This window comes from Mycetomoellerius zeteki, unplaced genomic scaffold, assembly GCF_001594055.1.
Source record: "Mycetomoellerius zeteki isolate Tzet28-1 unplaced genomic scaffold, Tzet1.0 scaffold98, whole genome shotgun sequence".
NCBI classification, from domain to species: Eukaryota; Metazoa; Arthropoda; class Insecta; order Hymenoptera; family Formicidae; genus Mycetomoellerius; species Mycetomoellerius zeteki.
The window spans coordinates 1,494,011-1,505,331 of record NW_017258021.1 but is presented as its reverse complement, the minus strand read 5'-3'; the positions used below and the strand labels follow the sequence as shown (position 1 = coordinate 1,505,331).

Below are 11,321 nucleotides of genomic sequence, written 5' to 3'. Positions count from 1 at the left end.
CTTAGTCCGCGACCTATACGATAGGTGTCTTTCTTTAACCTACAGGATAAACAAGGACATCTATCGTATAGGCCGCGACCTGAATGCACGATGTAAACGTAGCCACTGAATGCACCCATTGTCTTTAATAGTAAAGTCACTAGATCTATAAAGTAGCGCAATTGATTTCAGAAATGTTACGTCAAAATGGCCGAAGTGAATATAGTACACGATTCCTAGAGATCCTCTAATAGGAATCGCGAAATAATGTCAATAAGGTTAGGTCGGCGATGCCATTTTTCAGCAAAAACCGGAAGTAGCGATTAATATAATACAACTGCGAACACCATCACAGTTGCAATGAAAAGACTGTTTAATGTGATACATTAACCTAATACATGTGAATCTAAATACAGTTGTCAGAAAGAAAAGTTACATTATTATATTTTTTATATTAATACTGTATTTTTCTATTAATAAAATTATATTTTCTAAAATGACTGATTGTTCTGCGCCAGACTGCAACAATTCTGCAAAAAAGGGTTATATTATGAAAATCTTTCCTCGTAATCCTGAAAAAAGAGCAAAATGAGCAGCAAATGTAGGTCGACCAAATTAGACCAACTAATGCTTCATATCTCTGCGAGGTTAGTGTGGAAAAGTATAATTTAATATTTTACATAAAATAATACTTTTTTTATTTTGTATATATTTATTTTGAAATACCATGTTTTAGAATTTAAATTTGACGCCATGACTATTTCCGATTTTTGCTGAAAAATGTCGGCACCAATAAAAATTGGAAACGTTATTTCGCGACTCTTAGATTAGAGGGTCTCTAACGATTCCAAGCATGGTGGTTGATCATCTTTTAAACTGTACTTAGGCCGGAATCAGAATACGCATTGAAGATTGAGGTTGAAGATTGAAGATTGAAATTTGACCCTATTGGCTGAATTTTAGGATTTTAGGGTTAAGACTAAAGCATAAATTAAGCATTAGTCGTTAAAAATCGTCTTGATACTTGAGGCATTTTGTTCTAAAGAGAGAAAAAAATTGTGCTTTTCTCCACGAATGCACTCCTCTTTTTTTTCGATCTAAGCACATTATGAACACGTGGTCGTAAATATTAAAAGCGATTCGAAAGTTACTATTGTAAGTAGAATGTCGGATCGTATCAAAGTATATGTATTCGATTACCGAGGAAAAAAAAGAGGAATGTCACTTTTGTGTACTCGTTTATTGTTAAACAAGATATTCTGCACATGAAAGAGTAGATGTTCATGAAAAGATAAGCCATGTTTATCGAACGTTTTCCCATCGTTTTATAGCTGACGTAACTGTAATTTTACATTATATGGTATTTGTCGTTCTTTTCCTACGTCAATGTAAAAATGCACTTTGGGGATAATCGAAAAATGGAAACGATCAACTCGGAAAGGATTATTATTGCAGTTATAAGCGGGTGTACGCGATTCAACTATCGTTTCTGAAATTGACACTGAAATTTCGAGTTAAAATTATCTCAGATAACACAAAGGTCGGTATTCATAGTCAATTCTTATATTTAAGATCGTCTTAAATAGTCTTGAAATAATCCTAAAGCAAAAACGAATTATATGAATACTAGCCAAAGTCCAAAATCTGATATAAGATATCTAAAAAAACGTTTAAAAGACGTCCTAAAGACTTTTTTTTAATAAATATATGTAATAAAATTATTATTATCAATTATTATATATTATTATATTATCTTTGTGTCTTGATTTAAACTTTGTGTTGCCTGGGACAGCACTAAAAACAATTCATCAGAAATTTTCCTTGGAAAAAAAATCGATTTTAAATTTATTAAAGAATTTATCATTAGAATTAAATTTGATTGTATCTTCATAAAAAAAAGTAAGAGAACGTAATGCGTCGCGATCATCTCGCGATCTTTTATGTAAGATCTTTTATGTTGGTTTGCGATTTCGTCTTGTTAATACGATAATGGAGTAATAATAATGTCTATTTATCTAGGAGATCATGAGCGTGAGTATGCATACGAGTACGAAAGTTGGAAGAATGTTCGCCGCTATTGTTACACGTCAGTTAGCTGTCGGCTGTCTTGGAGGGTAGTTTGGAAAAGTCCTGCGACGGAATCAGCGGAACTTTTTCCCGATTAGGCGACAATATTGCCCAAAGAGACTCGCGATAAGTGAGTCTCCTTGTACAATAAAAAATTGCTATAATAAATAATACTAATTGTAATTAATATTAAATAACGTGGAGATTAATGCTGATCGGAGAAAAAAGTAGGATCTTTTTAATTATTGAAAAATTATCTATGGGATAAGTTTTTTAAGTAAAGGAGAATAATTAGAAAAGGGGAAAAAATTGTGAATGCAAACAATTGGCATTCTTCTTTTTCCAAAGAACGAAGAAAATTTACCGAATTTTAATAGGATGATTGGCGTCAAGGAATAAAGTCATTGAAAGGGTCATCAAAATCTCAATAAATCGAGAGAGAGAGAGAGAGAAAGAGAGAGAGAGAGAAAGAATGATCGTAAAATGGAGGATTCATTGAAACGAAAGAAAAGGAAGACGATCTTCAACCCGTGGAATGATGCGAAAATTTTAACACATGTCACCTCGAACGTCGATCAAGCGTCCGATTTTGTTCATATGAAGATATTCAACACACCCGTGATGTCATCGCGAATCTACAACCGCAATCATCCTTCGGATGAGAAATACTACAATGGTACCGATAGAGCGCAATTTGATTATTTAAAGACTAACAACACTATCCCGTCGTACTCCGTCAACACTGTGCACCTACAGAATCCCTATAAACCACCCCAACAGCTGGAGGGATTCGCGTCTCATGATCACTTGAAGGTAAGATTAATATCCACGAAGTTGTCTTCGTTCATCTTCCAAACAAAGAAGTTAAACGTGAGAAGAAACGCACACGAAAAGAACGGTTTTACTGAACATCTAAAAATTTAGCCGGATACAAATTTGAAAATAATTTTGTTTTTTATTTAATTATTTTGATAATCCAACAAAATTATTTTTAAATCTGTATCTAGCCTTTCCGTATTATTAAACATTTCGTTAAATATTAGATTTAATATAGTAAAATTGTTCTTTCCGTTCACCATCAATCAAAGATAAGACGAATAAAATAAACATCTCAACTATGCGTAGGGTACGTATCGGTCACAAGATTTTACCCTGAGATCGAGATACAACAATAATTTGTTCGCAAAAGAAGCCGCAAACAAGAACAACGATCAAGAAGGCGAGAAAACTGAAAGGTAAAGATTCCTTTAATTAAATGCCAACAATACACATCTATCTAATCTAGTATTGCTCTTTCTAGATTGAAAACTGGAAAGAAGCATCAGAAACTCACAGAAATCAGCGAACTTGCCAAGCAGTATTGCTCGTGTAGCAGTCTTCACGGTTTACGTTACGTCGGTGACTCGGGATTGTCAATCGTAGAGAGGTATAAAATTCTATATCAATTTAAAACTTGCATAAGTTTTTTCCAATTCTTCGAGTTTAAAATACTACAAAGCAGAAAAGTATCGTAAAATTTGAAATAATTTTTCGTATCGAGATGCGATTTTCAATATAACAAAATTATCATTTTTTAAATATGTTGTAAAAAATGTTATTTATATTTTAAAATTTATTATATTATTATTATATATTATAAAATCATTATTATATATTATAAAATTTATTTTATATATTAGAGAAGAAGGTGGTATTATGGCCAGTGTATATATTGTGGCCTTTCTTAATATCTCTGCTATTATATAGCGAATCGTAATGATTACTTATGGAATTATTAGTTCAGTAGCTCGTCGTTACACCATGACGCTAATATTACCAATACACAATAATCAGCACTTATTATAACGCATTTTTACTTTCAAGTATTTCGAAACGTTTTTAAGATACACTTTAGCATTTAATTACACCTATTTCCTCATTTTTCTTAAACTTGAATATTATCACATAAATATATGTATTTTTGAATGTGTTATTTGCTATTTAACATTTTATTTGACTGTATATATTTTGAGTTATACAAATTTAAACAATACCATGGCATTTTGCTAATGTGGCCCTCTATGGTATATTAATTACTCACGACCTCATTTTTGAGATTTTTATATCAAAATAGTTATTTGATAATCAATTGTAGCTCTACTGTTGATCTATAGTTTATATTACGTGTACTATTTTTACTGTACTGAGATTTTTAGTACTAAGTAGCTTATATACAGAAGTTATGTGAATGTATATATTCATTTGCATACATTTTAAAATGTTTTACTTTTTTGTTAATTATGTAACCACTGTTTTCTAAACAAAACTAATATTTTAAGGCTGTTTTTATGGAAGGCCACATTATCACGCATTTTTTTTTTTCGAGTCATTATGCAATGTTGCGACATTTTTGTTAATAGCATCCTAAGTAATAAATATTTCGTAACTTTGAGCCCACAATCGATTCAACAACATCTTAACGAATATAATTGTCAAGTTTTAAACTTAAATATTAATTATTAACAAAGTTATTGTGTAAAATGTAACTGGGGTGCTATAATACCACCTTCTCCTGTATATATTTATATTCTAATTTTATTTTAAATATATAATGCATATTTAGAAATTAATTTTATGCTCGCGTATATATACATACGTGTATAAAACATTATATGATTATATATTATATAAAGTAAAATTAATAAGTAATCACTGCTTACTTTATACAATTTTACATAATTTTAAAGCTGGTGCATAATTTTTGCAGAATATTTTGGATAATTTCGTTCACCACCGCACTAACAGTAGCAATATATTACATTTGTTATATCTATCAGAAATGGAATGGATCTCCCATCATTATTTCTTTGAGCCCTGATCCAATTTCCCTAAATGAATTTCCGTTTCCCTCTGTAACAATATGCAATATGAATAAAATCAAGAAGACAGAAGGGAAGCGAATTGAACGTGGGTAAGCATGCATTAAATTACTAATTAACAGTGTTATTATTCTTTAATAACATCGTCCAACAATCAAATTCTCTCAAAAGTGCGATAGTACATTTCCAAAAAAAGTCTAGGAAATTATTAGAGAGAAAAAAGTGCCATTAAATATAATTATTTTAAAAGTTATGACTAAGAATTACTGTTAAAAATCTTGTGTTTTTTAGGTTCGACGAATTAGATAAACTATTGATGGAAGATCTTTGCAATTCGGATAGTAACATAACTTATGAAAACCATGAAGACCAGGCTGTAAACTGGGACAAGATGCTAAAGTTCATGATCAATGTATATAGCGTTATTTCGTACATTAATAAGCTTTGGATATGTTAAAATATCAACAGAAATAAGAGACATATTTTTTTTATAAGTGCTCAATCGCACAATGAAGAAATCCTTAAAAAAAATTAGTTTCTTCCTTTCTAAGTGAATATGATTTAAACCGTCAAAGACATAAAAAAATGTCATATAAAAGTTGAATGATTTAAAAAAAAAGAATATTTTATAAAAATGAAATATTTTTAATAAAACAATTTTTTTTATTATTATAAAGTACTCTTTTTTGAAACTATTTAACTGTGATCAATATATTTTTAACTTTTATAAAAAAAATTCAAAAATTTGAAACTTTATTAAAAAAATTTTTTAATCACAATTATAAAGTAATATATATATATATATATAGAGAGAGAGAGAGAGAGAGAGAGAAAGAGTTTTTTGAAACCATTCACCTTTTATTTAAAATATTTTTTTATAGATAACTTTGGCGGTTTAGACAATATTTATTCACAAGAGAACCATCGGAATTTTCCCTTATTGGTTTTAATGGGCTTTGGACATGTTATAGAATATCAACAAATATTAGATTTATGTTGTTTTTTATCTTATTTTGAGATTTTGAGATCAAAACAACTCCTGGGGGATAAATTAAATTAATAACAAAATTTGACGTTTTCAAAAAATGTGAATACACACCAAGAAAATGCATAAAACAAGAAAATGCCATAAAACACTTATTATTAATTTTGTTCCCTTGCAAGGAAAATTAACTGAGACAATTATAAAGGATTAAAATCACATTTCTCGATTAATGATTAGATTGAAATCAATTGATAAGATTCAGATTATTCTGTAATTATTTTTATCTCAAATAATAATTATATTATTAGAAAATTATTCTTCATTTCTCTTTGTTCAGGTAACCCAGCCATGCACAGATATGATATATTACTGCCTTTGGCACGGGATTTACACCGAATGTGAAAGGATTTTTAATCCTACCATGACCGACGAGGGTATTTGTTGCAATTTCAACTCAGTAGCAAAAAAACATCTCTTCTATAATTCGTGAGTGATCAACCAAATTGACATAATTGTGAAATTGAAATATATTCTATGACCGAAAATTTCTGCTAAAATTTTATTTCTACTGTTTTAGACTCGATTGGCCTGACTTGAATATAACGTATCCATCTGAAAGTGTTGATTGGAATGCTGAAAAGGGATACGACGAGAGTATGTCGCCGGATGTTATACCATGGAGACCATACGGTGCTGGACTATTCTATGGCTTGACTTTGGCTCTTGATGTTGATATTGACGAATATTATTGTTCGTCGACTGCCGGCGCAGGCTTTAAAGTGCGTTTTACGTTACGAAAACTATTTAAAACTGCCCGTTAAACGAGATTATTAAAGGAAGATTTTGAAAGCATCCACCATTAGAAAAATAGTTAACATACAACGAATTCTTTTTTTTCTTATTAAAATTCAAGTTTATAAATTCTCAGATTGGTGCCATAGAATATGCTTTTTACAATGATGTAATGTCGTTCTCCAATGGAATGACAGTGTTAACTAACATGGTCATGATTCTGCAGATGTTACTCCATAATCCCGTAGAGACACCGAAAATCGCTGATTTCTCGTTCTCAATAACGCCGGGTGAGGAGACCCGGATAATCATAAGACCACGGATATCGCATGCCAATCCATCAATAATCTCTATAGCGCAGAGGAAACGGCAATGCTTTTTCATGTCTGAAAGAAAACTGCGCTACTACCGGACATACACACAGAGGAACTGCATTCTGGAATGCGAGGCAAATTACACACAGAAACTCTGCAACTGCGTGCAATATTACATGCCAAGTAATTATTATTATAACCTTTGATACAAATCTGCGAAAGTGATAAAAAGTTATTTTCAATACATTTATCAGGTATCTAAAATTACATTTCTTAGATAAAAAAACCTTAACATATCTAACAAATACGCCATAAATCATTAAAGAAAAATTGTTTTGAGAAATTTAAGTTCAAATATTGCAAAAGAAATATCTCGAACTTGCAATCTGAGAACAGATGACTTTTCGCATCCTCGGAATCCTTAGTACACATGATTGGGTCATTCATGTTCTGCACATTTCTTTTCTTCGAAAAAGTAGGCGCATCAAGTAATTATAACATAATTTATATCAGTAATATTATATATAATTTTTAAATATATACAACCTTATAAATACTTTCTAAAGATGTTAAAGTACATGTAAGAATCGCTTAATTTTTATACATTTGTTAAAATGATAAAAATTAATCCGGGACACGAATCATGTGTAGTAAGACAGGAAAATCATCGTAAGGGTTCAAACTATTATCATATGTATGCTAATGAGTTAATTTTAAATAAAATCGTAACTTGTTCTCGTAAGACTTATAAGAACTTGGTTGGAACGCTTACAACTTTATGTGGTATTTTTACAGATAGCTTCTTGCAAGCCGTAAGATTTACGAGAAATCGTAGATATTTACAAATGACCATACATCTTACGGTACATATAGAATTACAGCTCCAGCCATAAATTCTATACAAGTCTTACGAGAACAAATTACGAGCCTTACAATTGACATTAGCATACAATAGTTTTAACGTTGACGTTATTTTGGCCTCAGGATGTGGAAAGTTATTTGTTCGTTCTGAAATTACAGGATCTAAATATTCCTTTTACAATATTTAAATTCAAATTTTTCAAAATAATTTTTCTTTAATGATTTATGATGTATTAAGATTGTTAAATTAGCGATGGTAGAATAACGAGAAGCTAAAATAGATTTTTTGTAATCTCTGACTTCAAAAACTTTTTTTGTCTATCTACTAAAGCAATATTATTTGTAGAATCATCCAACACGCCGATCTGCGGCAAGAGAGACGAACCATGCGCTAAACGTGCCAGACAAGCCATGGAAGTCAAACTCTATGATGAGGTTTTGAATAATATTACGATGTGAGTTCCCTCAGAATTACATATTTTTTCTAGAAGCAAGATAAAAAACAACGTCGTTCAAATTGTTCTTTTTTCGCAGACCAAGCTGCAATTGCTGGCCATCCTGCTTTGAGATTAATTACAGGATAGAACTTTCGCAGAACAAACTGGTGCAGACCTTCCAAACCAACAAACAATACGTGAAGAAGGATATAGATTATTTCACGTAATTAAAACTTAATCAGCGCGATTTATCGCGGCAGGTATTCGTTCACGCATATAAAAGATGCAACAGGTTGACATTTAGATTCCAGGGATACAAGATGTCTCGGAAAAAAATACTTAAATAGACTTTATCTTTTATAAACTTTCGTGTTTAAATTTAAGTACAAATGCAGATTTATACGAATTGCGATACGTCCCTGTTTTCCTTAACAAAAATCAGATAAAATTTAAGAAGAAAATCTATCGTTGAATTAAGATCTATTTGGACATCCTGTGCATTATCCGTATTATATCTGACTCTGTCACGAGCTGCATATTTATAGACGTCTTCATAATAAATTTTAATATTCCATTTCTCTTTTTTTCTTGCGTAATTTACAATACTTTCTTAATCCAATTTTTTAATGTGTAGGGAAAACGTGGCGGTGGTTCACCTATTTTTCGTGGACTCTCAATTCACGAAATACATGAAAAATGAGCTCTTCGGATTCATCGAATTTCTATGTAGGTATTTGTTCTTTCTACAAGTGATTATTATTTAGAAAAAAATATTACAAAATGAGGAATTCCAATTTACAGCGAGTACGGGAGGCTTGCTGGGTCTCTTCATGGGCTTCAGCTTTTTGTCGTTCATGGAAATATTGTACTTCTCGACTATACGGGTGTGGTGCCGTTTCCACAATCGCCGAGAATTACAGAGACCCAACGTGTTCCAGACACATCCGTTAGATAACAAGAAAGTGATCTATCCATTCACCAATTGAATTACACGCAGATACCACGTAAATAGCGACCTAGTGGATGAAGTGTATCGTTAGGAGACGTACTGAATGTATCAATTTTAATGGAATATCGATGACTTGACCGACAAAACTTACTTACAGTAAAATTAATTGTATATCTGTTCTTTTTAACTGAACTTTTCGTATCATTCCTTTTTTTTCTTTCTCCAAAGAGAGAAAAAGAAGCAAAATAAACTGTGCAAGAAGTTCAGTTGAAAAGAATTTTATAGATCTTATATAATTTTTCGTTGGAGGTTTTGTGATCTCTAACTCAAGAATAATGATTTTCCAAATTAGTAATAATTCTGATTTCAGAATAATAATTCTTCAAATTAATAATTTGGAAATTATTAATTAGAATTAATTTAATCTTTATATAGAATGTGATAATCTTTAGAATAATAATGAAATTATAATTTTGTGTGCTTGTAAAGATAAATCCATTTTTAGATTTAAAATATTTCAATAAAAAAAATTGTAGTATGTAATATTATACACTTGCCCCTCTCTCTCTTTCTCTCTCTACATTTTTTTTATCCCTATGAGCTTGAGAACTTTCCCTAGAACAGTAATAAAGACTGCTTTCCTTTTAAGAGACACAGTTGACACAAGTATCGTTCTATCTTTGTCACTCTCTGAATGTCCAAGAAGGATAGAACGACGCTTGTGTCGATTTGTGTCATCAAATAGAAAACAGTGAATGCCTTCTCTCTCTCTCTCTCTCTCTCTCTTTCTATCTAGTTTTTTCTTTCTATCTAGAAGTTTCTTGTCGGTTCACATTAAATAAACACATCAAATAAGTCTTCCTTCATAAGCGCGTATTACGAGTAGATATTTTTTGCCCACGCATTATCGATGCGAATGTCAAAAGGGAGTTTTTGCAATACCGTTTATCCAGATACGGTGAACGCTAAGGTGAGGTTATCTTCTTCTCAACAATTAATTAAGAAAAGGATAAAGTGACTTTAGCGTTCATCGTATTTGGATCGTTATGTGCAAAACTCCCTGTTGTATCAACGACCGACGTAATGATCGACAGGTGAAACTTTCAAGGTTTTGGAACACGAAGAAACGCTTTTTACGCGAGGACAACCGAGCTGTCGCGAGCGAGGAACGGATAGGGATCATTTTCGCGTGTCGAGGGCATGGGAATCACGTCTTATTCAACGGTACTTGAGTACCGTTCCGGCGTCGTACGTGGGTCAACAAATCGCAGGGCGACGTGACGTTCATCTCGCCTACGAAGAGACCGGACCTCGCTGTCGATTTGCATCCATGGCCGACACTGTCAACTGCTGTCAACTCGACCGAGATGCGTCGACAGATCGGCCTCGGACATTTCAGATCCGAGAAATCGCGCGACGTGCCAAGAAACACTCCGTCGTCTCGGAGTATTCCGAGCTACTTCACTTCCGCGTCTCGCAGTTACCTTTGCTTTGTTTGCTGCCATTCAAAATCTTGTGAGTATTGACGATGATTGGGCGAACGGCATCGCGACACGCTGGAAATTCCAAGCAATTCCAAGTGAAACGTCACGATGCGAAACTTCTTCGTTGAAGTCGAACTGTCGAAGCACGACGTTACACCAATAATTGCGACGACGCCATAATGCTCAAGCCGACGGCGCACGCAACCAGCGGCCGAAATGACCAATCGCGGCCCAACAGTTTGAAAGTGGCCGCCTAACGTTCTCAACAGCAATTGGACAATTCGCTCGCTATTCACGAATCCTGCTGCTCATCTCACACACGCGGTACACGCGACCAAGACTCTGCGGCCAATCGGCTGTCGCGGAGATGGAAAAAACGCGGGATTTAGAATCCCTACAGCACAAAAGTTGCAGCAACAATGCTGCAACATTGCAGCAATATTACAGCGTTATTGCAACGATATTGCTGCACGTTCTGTGCTGTATGGGAATAAACTCTTTGAGAACCGATTAAATTGATAAATTAATGTCCATTTCTATCAACTTTAATTAACTTTAATCTCGATTTAACTTACTTTATATCTTTTCCCAGTTG

The 11,321-nt window shown here is 32.7% G+C and overlaps 2 protein-coding genes across 3 annotated transcripts in view; one reads left to right on the top strand and one right to left on the bottom strand.

Moving 5' to 3' along the window:
* The window catches only part of LOC108730868 (putative leucine-rich repeat-containing protein DDB_G0290503), a 20,723-nt gene extending 9,929 nt beyond the window's left edge, over positions 1–10,794 (bottom strand). For both annotated transcript variants that reach the window (XM_018460805.1, XM_018460807.1), the window contains exon 1: positions 10,727–10,794. The gene's annotated coding sequence lies outside the window, so the exon portion shown is untranslated. The remainder of the gene's footprint in view (positions 1–10,726) is intronic.
* On the top strand, positions 2,470–9,306 carry LOC108730871 (pickpocket protein 28-like). Its single transcript, XM_018460811.1, has 12 exons — positions 2,470–2,859; positions 3,172–3,281; positions 3,347–3,472; positions 4,793–4,996; positions 5,196–5,316; positions 6,227–6,375; positions 6,467–6,668; positions 6,908–7,178; positions 8,203–8,311; positions 8,391–8,516; positions 8,928–9,019; positions 9,095–9,306. The coding sequence occupies exons 1-12, from the start codon at positions 2,530–2,532 to the stop codon at positions 9,277–9,279; spliced, it is 2,025 nt and encodes a 674-aa protein (XP_018316313.1). The 5' UTR covers positions 2,470–2,529; the 3' UTR covers positions 9,280–9,306.
* Positions 10,795–11,321: the final 527 nt, after the last annotated feature.

What these genes read in the sequence shown, in the direction of transcription:
- LOC108730871 (XM_018460811.1), top strand. Translation starts at nt 2,530, where the DNA reads ATGGAGGATTCATTGAAACGAAAGAAAAGGAAGACGATCTTCAACCCG. An exon ending in CGTGCAATATTACATGCCAA is followed by an intron (nt 7,179 to 8,202) that starts GTAATTATTATT and finishes TATTATTTGTAG; the next exon opens with AATCATCCAACACGCCGATC. An exon ending in GTTTTGAATAATATTACGAT is followed by an intron (nt 8,312 to 8,390) that starts GTGAGTTCCCTC and finishes CTTTTTTCGCAG; the next exon opens with ACCAAGCTGCAATTGCTGGC.